Source organism: Anthonomus grandis, chromosome 22 (assembly GCF_022605725.1).
Source record: "Anthonomus grandis grandis chromosome 22, icAntGran1.3, whole genome shotgun sequence".
Classification (NCBI taxonomy): Eukaryota; Metazoa; Arthropoda; class Insecta; order Coleoptera; family Curculionidae; genus Anthonomus; species Anthonomus grandis.
Genome location: NC_065567.1, coordinates 20094122 through 20115597, shown reverse-complemented (window position 1 = coordinate 20115597; position 21476 = coordinate 20094122). Strand labels below are relative to the sequence as shown.

At 31.0% G+C, this 21476-nt stretch overlaps 1 protein-coding gene across 4 annotated transcripts in view; it reads left to right on the top strand.

Moving 5' to 3' along the window:
• The window catches only part of LOC126748430 (agrin-like), a 434242-nt gene that overhangs the window by 215512 nt on the left and 197254 nt on the right, over positions 1 to 21476 (top strand). For 3 of the 4 annotated variants that reach the window (XM_050457675.1, XM_050457676.1, XM_050457674.1), the window contains exons 2-3: positions 83 to 828; positions 20417 to 20458. In XM_050457675.1, coding sequence (XP_050313632.1) covers positions 162 to 828; positions 20417 to 20458 — 709 coding nt within the window. In that variant the 5' untranslated portion in view covers positions 83 to 161. The remainder of the gene's footprint in view (positions 1 to 82; positions 829 to 20416; positions 20459 to 21476) is intronic. The other variant, XM_050457677.1, reaches the window with a different exon arrangement.

The window sequence follows — 21476 nt, the reverse complement described above, 5'->3', positions numbered from 1 at the left end:
TTAGGGAAAAAAGGGTATAATCAGTACGGCGCAGGTCACAAAAAATCTAGCAACTGATATATTTTATATTATTTTTTTTCAGGTCATGTGTTCCAAGCAATGTCGTATCACATAATGCCAAGCCGCAAACGTAAATTTTCACATAGCACGTTGCGGTTCTAATGCGGCAGCAAATGTATGGGCATGCGCGATATGCGGCGCAGCCTACAACGCGCGTCGTAGATTCTTATGGAGTATACCATGATCCACCAAGATACAATGTCAGCTACCATGATATCCATGGTAGCGACAGATATCGCGAGACATGCGTGGGAGTCGACTACCCCCCTCGCGAATACAATGACACCCATATCACTTATACAGACCCTCTCAGATCTGAAACTATGAACATCGAATATGAAGAAGAAGATGGATTCATCACGCAACGTTCTCCTGCTTACCGTGCAGGAGTACTGGTGAACGCGACGGGTAATAGTGCGGTTGTACGGACTTCGGTAACTCCTCCAGCATACGTTGCGCAAAACAACTCCCATGCGGTTCAATCTAACAATCATGCCGCGCATAATAATGGCACTCAAGGGACTCAGAGCGCACAACTTACTACGCAGCCACCGCCAGTTAGAAATCAATCTGAGAGTGATACTGGGAGGCCCTCTTTTTGCTGCAGGTGTAGACGAAAAAGAAAGTCTTCTTCTAATTCCAGCTCAGCTAATGCAAACAACAGGAACTGGTTTGCTGTATGGTGCAGACCGACAATTTTTTTACTGATGTTGGTTTTGGTAGCTTCAGTATTCGTGCTGGCCTCTGGAATCATTCTGTACTATCACTGTACGTATTTTATTTGCATGTGCATTAGTCATTTATTTTTTTAAATCAGAATTATTTTCTTTTGCTAGAAGTATATCGAATCTGCAATTTGATGTCACTATGAAGATTGTCTAAAGACGAAAATATGTATCTCTTCTTTTAGCCGTTTTGTGGAGAAATCTGAATTTAATTTTCGGGCTTAACCGTATGTAGTACGAAATAATGTCTAAAACACGAAATAAAAACAATGCCTTCTAAATTCACAATAATTGAGTAACTTGACCAAACGATTAATTATATTGCAGTTTTGGTGTACTCTAACATTATTCTCGTTGGTTGTATAGCTTTACTCTCGGACTTATAGTGAATTTAATTATTTCCATATTTTGGTTCAGAAATTTCTCTGAACAACTAATGGTTTAGGCTGAAAATCAAATTCAGTGTATTCCGAAAAACGATGTATGTGAATAACGTAATAGTGTTCACATACATCGTTCACATAAAAACATTATAAACCTAATATTTTTATTTTCGAGAAATGGAATATTGGCTTTTTCCCAATATACATATATAATATTAATATTTTTTAATACCGTTTGGTAAATGCATAACGTATTAAATTTAATACGGGAATATTTACTTATGAAAATTAATTTAAAATTTGCCAAAGCTTTTGAGAAATGTGTCCTTTGATATGCTTAGCGAGTTGATTTATGCTTCATTTATTATATATTAATTTCTTTTAATCATTTAAAAGGGAATTTTTAAAACCGTAATGTAATCAAAACTCTAATAGTTAAAAATTAATTAATTTTATTATTTTTTAATGCGATATTATATTTTATAATAATTTGAAGGAGAAAGAAAAAAAAATCTTATAAATATAAAACTAACTTTCATATTTAAAATATAAAATCCCTCTAATTACATCTGCAGAATCTACCAGTTCGTTTCTTGATACATTTTTATATTGAAAGTATGATGATCTACTGGCAACTTGTTTACATGCTCCTAGTTTTTTATTTATACACTTTCATATTTTATGTTAAAAATTCCTCTAGTTACATCTGCGGAAACTATTACTTTGTTTTTCGATAAATGTGTATATTCTAATTATGATAAACCACTGGCAAATATTCCACAAACCCCAAGTTTATTAATCCATACACTTTCATATTTGAAGTATAAAATTCCTCTGAATTTGAAAAATTGAATAACCTGCAAGTTCGTTGCTCGATACATTTATCTTCAAAGTATGATGATCTAATGGCAACTTTTTTACAAATCCCAAGATTGTTTATTTACTTACTTTCATATTTCAAGTATAAATGCTCTCTGGTTAGATCTGCTACATATACCAGTTTCTTTCTGGATACATTTATATATTCTAAGTATGATGACCCACTGGGAACTTTTTTACAAACCCCTAGTTTTTTTATTTACATACTTTCATATTTTAAGTTTAAAATTTCCTTAATTACATCTGCAGAAACGACTAGTTTGTTTCTCGATAAATTTTTATAAGTTTGATGACCCACTGGCAAGTTTTTTACAAACCCCTAGTTTGTTTATTCATACGCTTTCATAAAGCCAAAAATGCCTTTTGTTAAATCTGCCGAACCTTCATTTCGTGATACATTTTTAAATTATGTATGTATGATGGCCCACTGGCAAGTTTTTTACAAACCCCTGGTTTGCTTATTCACACTCTTTTATATTTAAAGTATAACAATCCTCTAGTTACATCTGCAGAAACTACCAGTTCGTTTTTCGCTATATTTTTATATTTACACTATGATGACCCAATGGAACTTTTTTACAAGCCCCTAATTTTTTTATTTACATACTTTTATATTTTAAGTTTATTATTTCTCTAATTACATCTGCAGAAACTACTAATTTGTTTCTCGATAGATTTTTATAAGTTTGATGACCCATTGGCAAGTTTTTTACAAACCCTTAATTTGTTTATTCATACGCTTTCACATATATAATCAAAAAATGCCCTTTGTTGAATCTGCGAAAACTGCCAGTTTGTTTCTTGATACATTTCTATAATCAAAGTATGATGATAACGTTCATAAAATCGCTCTAGTTATACACTTTTGTTTATTTTTTGTTTATTTAAAATTGCAAAATAAATTAAAAGGCGATCTCTCGTCCTTAATAAATAAATTCAATATGGTCTTTAACTACCTGGAATTATTGAAACATTTATTTCAACTGCCTAGAAATCAATTAAAAATTGACTTTATTTGTATGAAAAAAGATCAAATATAAATTGCCTGAAATTTATATAAAAATGATGGGAAATAAAATGATTGTATTCTATTAATTTCAACTCATTTTTGTTACATTAAATCGAATAAATTATATATTTTCCCAAAAATACTTACTATAAGATTCTTCAAAAAATTCAAATTTAAAATCTACAATATCATAAAATAATTAATTAATAGTTGTTGTATGTATAACCTATTTAATATAATGATAAATATCAATGTCCTAATGTTTACAACATCAATAGCATAATCACTGGCAACAAACAAAGCAAACTGAATTTATTTCAAAGATTTTTCAATGTCTGTAAATAAAACATTTTTTAACGATTTTAACAGTAATTTTACGACAAAAGTGAAAAAGGCCTGGTTTCTTTATAATTAATTATTCATTGAAATAAAAAAGTCAGTTTTTTTCAAGTCAATAGCATAGTATTTTTTTATAAAATTGTAGTTATTAGTCATACCAATCCTACTGGTCGATGGAAAAAAGTGAATGAGTATCTAAAAATGTGTTTCTATATCGTAATATATCGAACTATAATATACCACTAACACCTTCTAGAAAACAGTAGTTACAATACTGTTCATATGTTCACTTTATATATTTCTTTTCGCTTTATTTCTGCTTTTTAATTTAAAGTAACTAAAAAAAGAAATTAATTTTTCATTAGAATTTTATAAAGGACATTTTTATCTTAAAACGCTTGTTACATAAAATTCCTAAATTGTTTTCTGTTAAGTTAATTAAGGAATTTCTTAGGACGGGCCATGGAAGAGGTATAAGAAATAAAGCTCGCCTCAGCATTATAGAGACATCCCGATTTATGTGATAAAAGTGATAGATGACCGAACTAGGTAATTACTTAATCCTTAGCACTATTTGCATGATCCGAAACTTACCGAAGAAAAACCTTCTGGTAATTATTTTGAAACATGCAGAGAATCGATTAACAAGCCACCTTAACCGTGGCATAGCAACTGCCAATTTTCAAGTGTAATCACTTTATAAGTAGAAGTTTTAATACATTTTATTAAGTATTTCAGCAACTTATTACATTATTTGTAGATGTATTTCTACCGTCTTGCGTTTAAGACTTAAAGTAAAACAAGCAAAACTAATTTTATATTGTCTAGCTAAAACAGTAGTCTAATTAAGTAAGGAAAAGTTCGCCAAACCTCACCGAATTGTATGCTCGATTCTGCGTAGCATTTACGTAACAATATGAAACTAAGTTAATAGCAAACTTCGGCAATATTTAAGCTGAACAATTACCGCGTCTTTGTACTGGTAAAATCTAGATAACCTCCAAGTTTCCTCCACACATCGTGACCTCCGTTGAATACAGACATTCCTGTTAAGCTTAATGTGAGATTTGGGTGAAAGAGAAACATCAGGCTGGGTAAATATGTCAGTGGAGAGGTTAGAAATCAACAAAACTTTTAGCATGCTCTCATTAGCAAATGAAATGTCTTGGATTAAGTAAATTTCTAAGTTTATTATCTATAACTGAAATTCACCCCTATAGTCGCGGAACTGCAACTGAGAATTGTTGAGTTTTACTCTAAAAATTTACTTTGCACTTTTCAACCCTTATATATGACACTTAAAAGTTTTTTTATCTTTGCTTTAAAATGTTCCACTAAGAATTAGGACACATTTTAAGTCGGGGATTCTAGACGCTTATTTATGCAACTGGAAGTTTGTAATGGGTTGTACGAAGTATAACATATAATGGCTATTTAAAATAGAATAGAGTTAAATATAAATATTTTCCTAAAAAAAAATAATTATTTATTTAGTCTCTTATTTTCAGATATTTTTTTCTCAGTATTTCATGGTTCTTTCACTTTTTGTAATAAGTTTTTGAATAATAGTAGCATTCTATCTATTTTGTTTTTTTCCATCTTAAATATCTATATACAGGGTGTTCATTTGAAAGCTTAAAAACCCACCACGGATTTATCGAAAACCAGTTTGAAAAAAAAACGCCGAAATACGTCAAAAGGTTTATCAAGGGGGACAACTTTCTAACCTAAAATTACTTCACCCCCTTTCACCCATTGCCCCCCAGGGTCATAAAAATTCTAAATGGCAAGGGGTATCAATTAATAGCTTGTGTAAAAGGTCTTTCGAAGTCTTTTATTTTGACGTTTTTTAAATCGGTCGATTCGTTTTCGAGAAAATTAGAAAAATCTTTGTTTATCTTAATTTGTTCAGATAGAAAACAAAAACATTAAAATATCATTTTGTATTTGTATCATTTTTTACAATCATGGAAGAAAACATGTCCGAGAATTTCTATAAATGTGATAATGACCGCAGATAAACGTAAACTTCTAGTTAGACCAAAATTTATGATATTTGATTTTCACAGGCTGAAAAGGAAAGGCTTGGAAAGCAAGGCTAGACAATAACTTGATAAATCTAGAAAACTCAGTATCGCCATCATCAGAGAGAAAGTTCCAATTAGTGGTTTGACAAGTTTTTAAGTGTTTAAAGTTTTAAAATTTTTTATTAAATACGTCGTAATTTGTGTGTTATTTATTTTTTTGATTTTTATAGAACATTTATCTAATACTGCTTCATGATTAGAGAAACCAAATTCAAAACAGTACTCAATGAAATCTGGCTTAAAAGATGACACGACATAGTCTATGTTAGTAGAACTGATTGTAGACATTCTAGTGGGTGAATTAATATCTATGACAATACTGAAGGAATCAGAAATAGACTAAAGACATTCTTGAGCAGCACACATACTGGAGAAATCAATATTGAGATCGCCACATAATATTAATTTATTTTTTAAAGGCAGAGATTCTAGCAAGGTCAATAATTTTTGACAATTCATGTACATCAGCATCAGGTGTTCTGTAAATACAAACAATATAAAAATCATAATACTTATGGGAAACAATGGAAAATTAAAATATTTTTTCAGACAATAGGTCATCAAATGTATCAAAAATTATTTAAATTTATATATTATATTTATATAAAAATTATTATTATATATTGCATCTTTCTTTTACGATTTTGACAAGGAGAAATTAACTTTTTCACTTTTGTTTTATAGCATCGTTTAATTTCCATACTGCTTTCTGGATCTTTTGGAAATGCTATTTTTCTGATCTTATACTGAGATGGTGATAAAAGAATAATTGCGCCACGCAATAATTACATATTTAAAGTATCGCCAAATTTTAAGTTAATTTAGGTTATATCAAAACTCGAGTTAAACAACGAGATGAAAATTAATGTTCCCACATTATGCACTTATTGTCACATTTTCATTACCTTCGAAATATTGCAAAACATAAGAGGTACCCCAGCATGACGTATTTTAGCGTAACAAGTTCTAAGCCTCAGAATAATTACATGCAGTTATGACACATCATCGTCTAGGCACGAATATTAGGCAAATGAGGGAGTGAAGATAGCTGTACGTAAGATATTCTTACTTTTGCGTCATATAATATTTCATCTCAGCCGTTTATTAATATCAGTGCAAAACGCCCGAGTACGAGAAAGGTTGCTTTCATTTAACGACAACCCTTTAAATACATACAAATACGTATAAAAGAACAATAAAAAAACGGGCCATAAGCTTACGATCTGGCAAGATTAATCTTTTTCGGTTACCCAAGTTAGCCAAGTCAAATGCTACAAAAAAGGGTAACACACCATTTCATGAAGCCAAACCCATATTTTAGAGCCTTGTGAAAGGGTCTTAATTTCATTTCAGTAGCAGGAAGAGAAAACAATTAATTGTCATCTTGGGAATGTATACGGCTTTTTTCACATAACTATTTTCATAAAGGACCACAATTTTAAGTTGAAAAAAGCATTTTCTAGAAAATCTCATTAATTTACTTAAAATCATAGTTTAATGGTAAATTTTTTAGCATTTTTTGTTATAATAAACCTGAAAGAAGACCGGTAAAAGTAGATAAAAATAAACGTGATCTGGGTTCGTGCTGAAACTCTGGCACTGATGGTGTCATCTGTAAATTGAAATATTGGATCAGTATCATGAAAGTCTGAAAGAGAGTCTATTTTGATAGCTAGAAAATTTAATGAACGGAGTCTTTCTGAAGATCTTCGAGTGGTCTGTGGTCCATAGTCTCCCTTCTTACAGATCAAGATCACATCTACACAACAAAGCAGAGCAAACTTCAAGTTTTTTTCTCGTTGACTGTAAAAATTAAAATTTAAGACATTTTCGAAATAATGAGTGCGACCGGTGCAATAATTTTTACTTATAAATGTTTTGTAAACACTCTTGGGCGTTTTAGACATTTCTTTAAGTCCAAAAAAAAATTAGTCATATTCTTGGTTTTCGCGACGTTTTGCCTACTTTGTTTTGTTACATTTTCTTATTTCCTAGCCTGAGCCTGAGCCGAACTCGTGATCACATATAAAGAGCCGAATCTAACCTGTCGATTCCACTTTCTATACAACTGGAGGATACTAGGGAAGCCTAAAAGTTCATTAGGCATGAAGAGGATGCCAAGGATAATTTTTTTAGTGTTCTTGGTCCTCTTCTTTTTTTGATTTATACGTGCGTTTTGTTTAAATATTTAAGTATATTAAATATCATAGTTATGCTGATGATACTCAGTTGATGTTATCTTTTGATTCGTCGAATCCAGGCAATGCTGGTGACTGTTTAAATGAAGACTTGTAAAGTCTATATAACTTATCTGTAAAACATGGCTTACAGTTATACCCTAAGAAATCTGTTGCTATGTTATTTACTAAACAAAATTTAAGGCAGCACCTATTGAAAAATTTAAAGATACAAATTAATAACAAGCCTATCGTATTTCAAGATATTTGCAAAAATCTCGGTTTCTACATTGATGTAGGATTAAGATTCTCATATCATGTGACATCAAAATTGCAGAAGGCCTATTCAATGTTGAAAACTTTATATCCGCAGCGCCATGAGTTAAATAAAGATACTAAGCGAATGCTGTGCGACTCTCTCATTCTTTCTCATTTTAACTTTTGTGATACTGTGTATGGCCCTTGTTTAGACAACAGAGATAAAAAGCGTATACAAAAGTTGCAAAATGCATGTATAAGATTTATTTTTGGTATGCGCGGGCCATATGGAGTGTCGCTCAAGTTGAAAGGTCTTGAGTCGCTTAATATGTCATCAAGGAGAGAGTTACATTATGTGGTATTTTGCTACAATATTCTTAAGATGGGATGCCCACAATATCTTTTGGATAGGGTCGTATTTAGAGCTGATATTCATCATCAGGCTTATGTTAGAAATAGACGGCGTTTAGATATTCCACAACATCGAAAAGAAATTTTTAAGCGATCATTTTCTTATAATATTGCATCTGTAGTAAATAAATATATTACTGATCTTTCGCTAACGACAAACGGCTTTCAAAAATGCATGAAATCTAAGCTTTCAAATATTTAAAATATTTAAAAATTTGAATTTTGGATTTGTTATAGGTTTTTATTTTTGTACATTCTCTTTTTCATTTTCTTTATGTAAAAATGTTTTAAATGTGTTTCCTCGATTTTTGTGCACTATTTATTTTTCTTTGGGTACTTACTATTAGATAATTTTTTTGGATAAGTTATTCTACTTTATAGGCTACAAAAGCCCTAAACTGCGTTTAGAAGCTGAAATTATGCCTTTTAATCCGTATTTTGTTTGTCACTTTTTGTTACAATGATGTTTTTTTAGAGCTTTGTCAACATATGTATATGTAGATTAATAAACGTTATTATTATTATTATTATAACTATTTATATTAATGGAGACAAAAAAAAACTTCAAAAATCGGGAAAACTCGTAATTTAAATAAGCTTGAACCAGGTGAGGCACATATTATACCAAAACGAATGTCAACACGTCCAATGGATTAAAAGAACCTTGAAGACCACAATGTCAATCAGATGGATGAATTCTTAGGATCAGAAATCGTAACTGTAGCTCCAACAGTTACTTAAAACTATGCAATTAGACAAGGAGTAAAAGATCGCAAAGAAAGAAAAGGGATAAGGTGAAAGAGATCATGAAATGCGCATATGACAAGTACGTCAAATATGCGTGGACTAAGAATGAACTTCGTCCAGTGTCCAAATGTGGACACCCAGATAGTATATTTGATACTTCATTGGAAGCGTCCCTATTAGACGGTTTGGACATATTGCACATTATGGGAATGTTTTATGAAATTAAGAATTTTATATTAATAATGTCGTTGATGACGTACCAGTCTTTGAAGAAAACATGTTTGCTGAATTATTATGTTTTGACCAGAGACGTCATGTAAGGAGATACAATGCAGAAAATTGCTGATAGATTACTCCCTAACACTCGAACCAGAGTAAGTAAGGTTTACCGAAATAGCACATTCATCAAATAGAGACATAGAGTGTTACTTCTACCTCTACCGCTTAACCAAAGATGAAAAATATAGGGATTGAGGATGGAAGATGGTCAAGGATCTGGAAAAATCACTGTAGGATATTACCGGTCAATACACAGGTATTAAAAATGTGTATTCGGAAGTTCCCAATAAGACGACGTTCAATAAAATTTATTTTTTGGCTAAAACCTTGAAGTACGTCTACCTTCTGTTCTCCGACAAAGATTATTTCTCATTAGACCAGTGGGTCTATAACACTGAAGCTTATCCATTGCCAATTAAGGCAGTAGACTCGTTTTATAGAGAAGCGGCCGATTAGCACTATTCATGGGAAATGATCTTTTAGAATTTCCAATTTGTCCTCATCTGTCACTCATTTCTTGTTTTTTCGTTCAATATGTGTGTTTAAAAAAAGACGATCGTCTTAATGTGGCATCATTTGACGCACCTCTTCATAAATTTTACAGCGGTTTTCTTTGCTAGCGGGCGCATCAGCTAGGGACGCTTCACTTTTCAGTCTATTTTACTTTGATGCAGTCTTCGGAGGTGTGGCTAGAGCAGGTGGAGCAAGAAGAGCTGAAAAAAGAAGTATTGAAAGATGAGTCTTTCTAGATCATATTTATCTGACGAAAAGTCAGAAAAAATATTTTGACTTAAAATCACTTTACAAAATAATATGACAAAATTAGTTACTGACTTGAAAAATTAGTGACAGAAGATTTATCTCTAAAAATATTCCGTTTCATGCTTCTTCATACAGAAATACAACAAGTAACTGGCAAGTCCGGATCATTAGTGGTACCTATTTCTCTTATATGATTATTGTTTATAGTCTAATAAAAAACAATTATTGAACTGTTTTGTATTATCTTAAATGGCATCATTTTTTCTTTCTAGTTTAAGTTTCTAGTTTAAGTTCTACTAGACGACAAATAGATTAGTGGTTTTGTCTTATTTTAAAAATTCACATCAGCCTAACTCAGTGGTACACATTAATCCACTGACCTTGAATGAAAGTTGTATACTTCTTAAACTTTTCATAGCTTTATGAAAGTTCATTATGATACACTAAATGTTTCTTTAGGTTTAAATGCTTAAATGCTTAGGATCACCAAACCACCATGTACTTAGGACTAACAATAATTCTCTCTCTTCAATCCGTTCACCCCTCGTAGGAGTATGGTGGCATCATGAGTTAAGTAGCTCAGCCAATCGTCGTCGTCCAGAGATCTCTATCTTGAGCTAAGTGGGTATTCAAAGAATCTGAGGTATGACTAGAATATGAGCGTGCCAACCTTTTCTTTATGCCGAGTTCTTTCGAGTTTGTTGTTCTTTCCAAATTTTTATCGTGTCTGTGTCTCAACCCTGCTTTAGTTGTAAATACTTTTGGGTTCACATTATTAACTTGTACTTTAGCGGTGTTGTTCTTTAAAAGTGTTCAAAGCTTATCCCATTTTACTAAATCAAACGCCTTGTGATAGTCAACAGAGCATAGCTACATTTATGTTTAGTTTGCGTCCTTTTTCAATAAGTTCTGTTCGCGTGTGTCTTTTCCAGGCATAAAACCTGTTTGTTTGTCTGATATCTGATGGATAAGATATGACTTTAGGCGCTAGTTAATTATGTTGAGTGAGGTATCAGTACAATCGTCCTATGGTTGTTGCAGTTCGCGTGTGGTCCTTTTTTATGTAGGGGTATAAATATTGATTCACACCACTCTGGTGGCCACTTTCCTGCTTGCCATATCTTTTGGCATATTGCGTGTATTGTGTCGATTCCTATTTCTCCTGTAGCCTTGATGATTTTCGCGATTATGTCATCTGCGCCAGCTATTTTCCTAATTTGTAATTTGTTAGTAAATTTCTCTATTTCTATTCTTAGTATATTCAGCTCATGTTGTATGAACCGTAGGGTCATTGAATAGATTGCAACAGTATTGTTTCCAAACTTCTGGTATTTCCTTTGCATTACTAACTGAGTCGCCGTTCGTCTCCTACACACTTGGTATCTATGGTTGAACTCACTTGCTAGACGTTTCCCTTTCTGATATAGTTCAGGTGGCTTGCTGCTATTTTCGTGATTTTCTATTTCCTCGCATATTCTCTTTATTTTTAATTATTTTTGTCTCATAATTGTTTGATTTGAAGATTTATTTCTCTCAGCTTCAAGTATTATTAACCAAGAAAGTGGTAAAAAAGAAGCCTTTGGAGTATTCGGAATCCATATCTGCTATTGGATTATTAGGATTCATGCAGCTTTCTACGGAACACAAATTTCATTTAATCCTCCTACTTTATAAGCATTAGGGTTCATTTTTCGTTTCACTATAGGAGGGCTAACGGGAGTTGTTCTTGCCAATTCTTCAATTAATATCGTCCTTCATGATACTTATTATGTAGTAGCACACTTTCATTATGTTCTCTCTATAGGGGCTGTATTTGCAATTTTGGCAGGATTCATACAATGATTTAGGCTATTCACAGGACTTGAATAACAAATTCCTAAAAGCCCAATTCTTCACAATATTTATTGGGGTAAACCTTACATTTTTCCATCAACATTTAGGCTTAAGAGGCATGCCTCGACGATACTCAGACTATCTAAAGGCATACTATACAGCGTGGTGACTTTAACTGGAATAAATTCAGTTAAAACTAATCAAAATTTATCTCGCAAAATTCCTGAGACCCGTCGATTTTTGTTTATTTTTTTTCACATTTCAAGATAGTTTTTGTATTTTTTCACCTACAGGGGGGGTCCAAATTAACCCCAACTTTTTTTTTTCAAAAGGAGAGCCACTTTTTTTAAACTCTCATTGAAAAGAGCTCTTTTTCTTGATTAAATTGCCCTATTTACTTTTGTGATTATCTAAAGGAGAAATACGAAAAAAAAAACCATTAAAATATTAAAAGTTGCGTTTAATGTATAAGATGCTCAAAATGAGCACCATTTACTTGTTGGGAAAGCCCAAGACGATAATAAAATTCGTTTCTGAAGTTTTCCAACACTTCTGGAGATATTTGTCGGATTTCTTGCCTAATACGTTCTTTGAGTTCGTCTAGGTTTCCTGGTTTGCTCATATTAATTTGACTTTTCAAATGTCCCCACAGAAAAAAATCAAGTGGGGTGAGATCGGGAGAACGTGCCGGTCACTCGATTGCACCCCTTCTACCAATCCATCTGTTTGGAAAATTGTCATCTAAATACTGGCGTACATTACGGGTATAATGTGGGGGAGCACCATCTTGTTGCATCCAGATTCTTTCATCATACAAATCTGGATCGAACTGACTCGGATATAAGGCACGTAAAACTGAAACTAGTTCATGTTCAAGAAGTTCTAGATATCTTTCCCCAGTTAAATTAATCCCCAGATAAAATTTGATTAGTTTTAACTAAATTTATTCCAGTTAAAGTCACCACACTGTATATGAAATATAATTTCCTCAATTGGGAGATTAATTTCCTTAATCAGTATTCTATACTTTATTATATTATTATACTTATTTTTATTATCTGAGAAGCTTTTTTATCCCAACGAATAAATTTATCTTATTTTAATCTATCTACTTCAATTGAATGGTTACAATCTACTCCACCATATGATCATAGATACGATGAATTGCCACCTCTAACCATTTAATTCTAAAATGGCAGATTAGTGCATTGGACTCAAACCCCAAAAATAAAGTTTACACTTTTTTTAGAAATTGCAAGATGAAAGAATTTAACTCTTTAAGATAGAGCATCTCCCCTAATAGAACAACTTATATATTTTCATGACCACACCCTAATAATTTTAATTATCATTACTATTTTAGTGAGTCATATACTATTATCAATAATTATAAATAAATACACCAATCGATTTATATTAGATAGACAAACAATTGAAATAATTTGAACCATTATTCCAGCCATTATTTTAATTTTTATTGCACTCCCATCACTTCGCCTTCTCTACATCCTAGATGAAACTTCAAACCCTTTAATTACTATTAAAGCAATCTTTTGATCTATCGGTGAGTTTGATTCAGTGTCTTCTCTACTATCTTCTATATTCCGTAGTTTCCTTCGTCAGCCAAAGTTTTGGTTTTACACCTCTTGGTGTCTGGTGTTTCTCTTAACTGTAATTCTTGATGAAATTACTCTGCTTCAGGCTTTAATAATCTCTTTATTAATATTCTAAGTTTTTCTTGTGTGGAGTTTGATCTTGAAGTCAGCATGTAGTAGGTTATGAGCTATATAACACAGGATGCGTGGTTTCACCTTCACGTTGTTGAACGATGTCCTTCATCTCGTTTTTATCATCGCGTAATCTATTTGATTTTTATGCTGCTTGTTGAAAATGATGTTGGAAGATTGTATTCATTATTGTGAGATCATTTTCTTGGCGAAATGAATTAGTCGCTCACCTCTTTTGTTACTTTTTCTCAAACGATTTGTGTAATGGTCCTGTAATTTTCATCATCTGGTGCATCTGTAGTAGGCTTTCATACTTGTAGTATATGAAGTTTGGTAGGCTTAGCTTGTAGGGTAATTTCAATTATCCGATCGATTATTGAGTTTTATGTTTCTACATACTTCGATATTCTTTTTGATATTAAAAACGCAACTCCGTTTCTCCTTGTTACGGTGACTCCTGATATGTAAGCTTCTTTATTTTAACGTCAAATTAACGTAATTACAAAACAAATTAATTTAAGTCATTACAATTATTACTTCGCCACAAATACATGAAAGTGACACATTGGCAATGTGTATGTTGCGGATGAATAAATTAAATTAACTTTGATGGAAGTGGACTCCAACCAAAGGACAATATAAGGTTAATGATACATTTAGGTGAAGACGCAAAATTTGCACATTAATGAGGCGTTGCATGACGTTGGATAACGTTAACAGTTTTTGGTCTGGAAGGCTGAATTCGAGTCGAAGTTCGTTATAGTATCTCGATCTATAGTAATATAGGTTTTGTGGTTGCATACTGGATTAAATAATAGACACATTAAAGAAAGGAGTCTGGTGTGGTTTCTCTTTTTCTATTTTAAGTAATTTAAGTACAATATAATATAATACAAATACCTATATAACAATTATGGAAATTCCAATATATAAAGGTAGATAATCATCTTTAACACTACGCACGTAAGCTGATAAGCTTGTATTATGCAGTTCGACTAACCTATTTATTTCCTGTTCTGATTATTACCCTTGAATCATTGCATGATATCCAATACCGTGTCTCTTGTGCTATGTGCATGTAATTTATCCTGTTGTCTTTTATGTGCCACAATGTCGAACGCTTGTGCGAGATTCAAGATGGCCACAATGCCCCTTTTTAAATTTTTAGAAAAAAATATTGTTTGCTAAGGATGTAACTTTAAATTAAGCAAAAATTTAATATATCATCAGTAAAGTATAGTATCTTCGGCGGTCTTTAAAATTTATTACTTCATTAAATAAATTAGGTTATTTGTTGTTAATTCAAAAAGTTCTACATTGTTCCAAACTCAATATTTGGTTAAGTCACTTAATTTTTCTAACACTTCTATTAACTCGCATTGCGTAGTAGTGGGCTTTATTATATTCTAATAAATCAATAGCAAGTAATTCTAAATTAAAAATAATTAATGCTTTTACTACTCTTTATATTTCTAAACTAAAACATCGAGTTATCACCGAGACGCTTACAAGCTATGGATAGAATATCAAGTGATCCTAAAGTAATGTAAGACAACAGGTATGCGGTAAGTTTCGAACTTTCATATTACCGAAACTTTAGAATATTATAATATTAAACTTTTCTGATTGGCAGGATTAAAGTTTGCATTTGTTTGCACCAAAAAAAAAGAATATAAATTCTGTATTATAAGAGAGCGTGTAAAAGTAATTTTTCGAAATAGCGGCGTCTAGTAAATAATTTAAATCACGTCGAGTGTTCGCCATTGAAATTGCAGAAAACATTAAAGATGCCAGATTTGCTTTAAAAGAAATAACTGTTTACCGCCGGGGCTTTTCTAGTACAACGTATATTGTACTTTATTTTTATCGTGTTTTTCCCCTACTTTAATAATACGAACGACTGTTTTTTTACTTATTTTTCCTGGCACTAGCTCTTTATCTTTGTTAACGAGCGAAATTAAATGTGGAGCTGTTACGGTTTCTTAAAGGATGCCGGTGAAGAAAAGAAGGCTTGATTACAATTTGTGAGTGATTTATTTAACGAAATAAATTAGATTACTTTTTAGAGGTACGGTTCTTTTTTTTTTAAACCGCTGGCTAATTTGCGGGAGTCTTAGCGGATTTTTTGCATAGAAAGAATAAAACAATCTATTTAAAAATTATTTGATTTTATTTATTTAAAATTAATTACACTATAATACTATACTTAAAGAGTAAAGAATATACAACAAAAAAAATAGTTTGTTATATAGTAGGAGTCCTACCAATTTACCTATCACAGAGATAATTGCAGACTAATAATTTCAAGTAGTCACAGATATTAAAATAATTAAAAGTAATAGCGTTGATTGAATATTATGCAAATATTCAATCAACATTAAGATATTATTAAATTCTTAAATTCCATATTATAAAATAAATAAATAAAATAAAATAAATCTGGCCTTTATTTGAAAAACTATACAAGTTTATGGCGAAGTCTAGCAACACTGCTATTCTACTTAACCACAAAAATTGAGAAGAATAGAAACAATCTTATAAAAAACTTATTATTAGAATAAATATACACATTCAAAAAAAAAAACAGAAAAATACAGGTACCCTTACACTAGCTAACCTAATAAGATTTTAAAACATATTTCACCATTGCAAAAAAGAAAAAATAATAATCATCACAATTTTAAAATTTTTTTATTTTCATTTTTTCCCTTTTTTTTCCTTCCTTTTTCTTTTTTACTTTTATTTTTATTTTGATGGCAACAGAAACATAATTATCGAATCATATTATTCAAATAATGTTAATAGTCAGTTAAAGCTTTGAGAAATTAAAGAAAAAAAACTTTTATTTTAGCCAAGTTGTTCAGCAAATAAAATTTAAAAAAGTTTATATTTAAACTTTAAAATGTTGAAAGACTTCATATTTTCAGGTAATAAGTTAAGCAAAGTAATTGAATTATACGCAAACGATTTTCTAAAAACGGAAGTACGGAATTTGGGAATTGTGTATTTATGTTTGCGCCTAATGTTAATATTGTGAACTGCAGACCTAGTAAGAAAAAGACATTCTAACTGAGTACTATTTATTGATGAATTCATGGTCTTAATTAAAAAACTACCCAAATGAAGTCTCCAACGATTTTCCATTCTGAGCCATTTAAGCTGGTTAACCTTATGTGATATATGATCACATCTACTCAAGCCAAATATCAGTCTGCAACAGGCATTTTGCATGACTTGTATCTTATTTTTTTCAAGATAAGTAGTCTTACTGGAAAGTAAATAAAATCACAATAGTTGAATCTTGATAGTACTAGTGATTCATATAACATTTTTGCAAGATTTTTATTGAGATATTGACGATTTGCGTAAAGCAGTTTTAAATTGTAAAATGTTTTTTTTCTCATGTCTGCAACGTGATGTTTAAATTTTAGCTGAGAGTCCATTATCAAGCCCAAGTTACGAGTCACCTCAACAAAGTTAAGTGGCACTTGATTAATAGAAATATTAATATTATTCTTTAGAAATACTGATTTTTTTTATTTGCAAATAACATTACGTTTGATTTAGAAGAGTTTAATGTTAGATTATGCTCAGTTGACAAATGCTGAATAATGTCTAATTCTTGATTTACTAAGTCATTAGCAATTCTATATTCATCGGGTTGGATTAAATTTACAGTCGTGTGTCATCAGCATAGGTAACCTTTTTACAATGTTTTAAGGTGTAATAAGCGAGTAAGTCAGACGTATAAATAATAAATAACAGTGGGCCCAAAATAGATCTTTGTGGGACTCTAGTTAAAATTTTGATTCTATCGGAAAAGTTGCCTTTATAAAATATGCTCTGGGTTCTTTCTGATAGATAAGACTTTAATATTACTTTAATATTTAAGTTTAGCAATAAGTAGCTGATGATTTATTGTATCAAATGCCTTCGAATAGTCTAACAAAATAAGCAGAGTTGCAAATCCTTTATCATAAGCCTCGAAGATATCATTAGTTACTTTTGCCAAAGCAGTTGAGGTGCTGAAACCTTGTCGGAACCCACATTGGCTAACTGGTATAATTTATTGCACTTACACAGACTATTACAACATTTGATTTAAAGGACTGTCAAATGAGGATCTAATACTAAACAGCCCGCCATGCCTATATCTAAGACTAACCTTAGAAACATGAAAATTTATTGAGTTAATAAGAGTTCAACTTTGGTATTTTATGTTGTTTAATATCCAGGGTGTCAATTTGAAAACTTCCGGCCACTATTATCTCGAAACGAGTTAGGTTTTTACAAAATTTTATTATCGAGGGGAAACAATTTTTAAATCGAAACTACACTTTGCCTCTTTCAACCCTCTACCACCCAGAAACTCCTTCTCGAAAATCTTAAATGGCAATAGGGGTTGAGTAATACCTCGTTTGAAATAACTTTTTATTCTCTACATTTTGGCATCTTGTTTTTTAAATTTGAGTTGCTAAGTAAGGGTTATTTAAACATTGTTAATTACTTACTATTAGACATTATTCCTGTAAGTCTTTGAATTAGGGTAAAGCTAAATAAATATGTGAAAAATAAGATTTTGAAAGGCTGCCATTTTGCTATGGGTAGTAGTAATGACTTAATATTTTAGGACTATAAAGCATTCAGTGGAAATTTTAAAATGATGTATCGCATGACCCCTGCTTCTATTTAATTTTATTTTTCAAAATGGCGTTCCGCTACCATTTTAGAGTTTTGCAAAATGAGCTAGGGACCAAAAAGAAGTATTTAGATTGCTAATGATGTGTGTCAAATTTTAAATTTTTACATAAAAGCATTTAAAAGATAACAGAGGAGGGGGGACAATTAAGAGCCCTATTGTATATATTTTAGTAATTACACTGTAGGAGCAAGAGAGAGCAGTGCGTGCGCACATTTTTCTTCCTCACTTACTCTGTCAAAAAAGTGTAATTTGAAATCACTGCCATTATTAATATTTTATCCAATTCAAGCTTCAAATTCAAAAATAAACTTCGGGGTCGATAATACTTTTAATTTCAAATAAATAAACCACTATCGATGTAAATAAGTGTAATCTATAAGAATGATCCAAAAAGCTTCAGAGGAGTTTTTGAGGATTATACTTGCTTTTTAGTTACCACAGCTTAAGAAGACTGATATTTCCAAGAGTTTTATCTGAATTGACTTAGACCTTAAACAATATTTCAAGAGAATATTCTAGTAAATCTTAAGTTGTTTGTTTTATAAGAATATTCCAAAGAGCTTCTTAAATTTTTAACTTTAAAGCGAGTAGTGACTTTAAAGATTACAATTACTTTTTGATTAACACTGCTCACTGCAACTTAGATCTTAAACAACTGTTTTAGAAAATATTCCAGTGAATAATATGTTATTTGTTTTATAAAAATATTCCAAATAGTTCTTGACATTTTGGACTTTAAAGCGAGTGGTCACCTTGAGGATCATACTTGCTTTTTAGTTACCACTGCTTAAGAAGACTGATATTTCCAAAAGTTTTCCCTGAATTGACTTAGACCTTTAACAATATTGTTTCGGGCCTGTTTATAATATATGTTTAATTACTTACATCAAAGTTATTTCTTTCTTAATTATTTATCAAGTTATCAAGGCCAGACTGTAAAAAAATAGGGACGCTGCTCCAGTCACACTGAAATAAGGTGATCCTTCTGTTTTCGACGCACACCCTTACTGACTATGTAATGAGTGAAATAAAATAGAAACAAAATAAGAAGAGATACAATTTAACGTGAAAGGAAAAAAAATGACTCGACTTACCCTAGTAATAAATGATGTAAAGGATGTTGATATAAGGAACACCCCAATCAGCTTTCATTAAATCGACAAAGACGTGATGCACTTCAAGGAAATATTCTAGTAAATCTCAAGTTCTTGTTTTATAAGAATATTCCAAACAGTTTCTGAGATTTTTGACTTTGACTTTTAAATCATTGACATTTTAAATTTATTCGATAAGAAAAAAACATTTTTTTACTGGTTTGGGATATTAATAAAATTACTATTAAGTTAAATATATTATTGTAATGACCGTAATAAAAAACAGAAACGACATTTTACTCCATTTTACATCTTGAAGTCGATGATTAAAAATAATAAGTTTAATAATTTCTGTTTATTGGTTAGTGAACCATTAATATCACTGCTATTATTAATAATTTATCCAATTTAAGCCAATAAGGAAAAATAATCTTCGGGGTCGATAATCCTTCTAAAGTCTTAAAACCTCTGACAAGTTTAATATGTCATATGGGATAATTAATTTTTTATAAATTTCAAATAAATAAACCACTGTCGCTATAAATAAGTGTTTTTACTTAACTGAGTAAAACAGAAAACTCTTAAATATTAGCTGATCAATTATATCTTTTAAAATCACTGATGCGATTAATATATTATCGTATTTAGACTTGTTTTGGCTTGATAGAATTATGTTAATATTATTTACATTTTAATTTTGATTAAAATCATGGATAGTAAGCAATATAATTAAATTTTTACTAGCTAACAAATATCCCTTGTACTTTTCGCTATCCAGGATTTTCTTCATTATTTTTTAAGTATATTAATATTAGAGCAGCAAACAATGATTGAATTAATTTGTAAGTGCTTGATAAAAGTAGTGTTTTTTATAACAAAAAGCTTGAATAATCTAAATTTGAAATTCCAAAAGCTTCCTTTAATATGTGACTTTTTTATTTCAGATACGCAACAAAATGTCCGACCCAGCATCAATCTTGCGCCGGGTAAGCATATTAAATATTAAAAACAAAAAAAAACTTTTTTTTTCCTTCGGTTCTTATCCAACATCTCATTGATTTCGCCATATGTTATGACGATTGTAACAGGCAGCAGTCACGGCAAATACTCGTTAATTTAAAAATTGATTTTTTTTCGAGATATTCATCATGGATGGGGAGAACCTTGACGAAAAAAAGTGTAGAGGAAACGTGTTAACTAAAATGTACCTAGTGAATTCCATTTCGGCCTTTAAATTCGTGTTTGGCCATAATATTGATTTTCCTTGATTATTTATGCAGGGCAACCTTAGGCTATCCATGTAATAGTTTTATGTGATATAATATAAAAATTTCACATTTTGCTCTTTTGTCATTTATTTTTTATTATTATTTATAAGATTTCCCTATGTACTTGATTCGTAAAGAATCTATTATTCAATTTCTATCGATTTAGTTATAAAGTTTATTCAACTCTTAATCGCGAAATAAGCAGCGATTTTATTGGATTTGTACGGATTTCCCTACGGCTTGGCCTATTTAATTTCATTACTTTTTTATACTTACCCGATATTACTTTATCAGCTGCACAGATAAAAAAAACTCGATTTTCTATTCTTCCTGCTCGAAAATTCCCCAAAATGTGTTAATTAATTATAAATTACTTTTGACGGCTCGGGGGAGAAGCAATTAGGCGGGAAATATTGATATTTATCATTATCAGGGTTTGTTTTGGTATTTAAATATTTGCGCTCACAATGAATTTCAAATGAAATATATAAATGAATTTTAATGAAGTGGCTTTTTGAGGTTCGACTACCGGTTTTATTCAGGAACACTAAACGAGCTTAATTGAAAATCTTAGAGTTTTATTGGAAACGAATTAAAGAGTTTTTTTTTTTAATGTAAAAGGAGTTTTTGATATCGTTATATCAAAGAAATTTTATGAAAGAAAATGAATTATTAATGATTGAATTAGTTAGCCAGAAAAAGAAAAATTTTTGTGGAGTGTTATTAAATCGGAAAT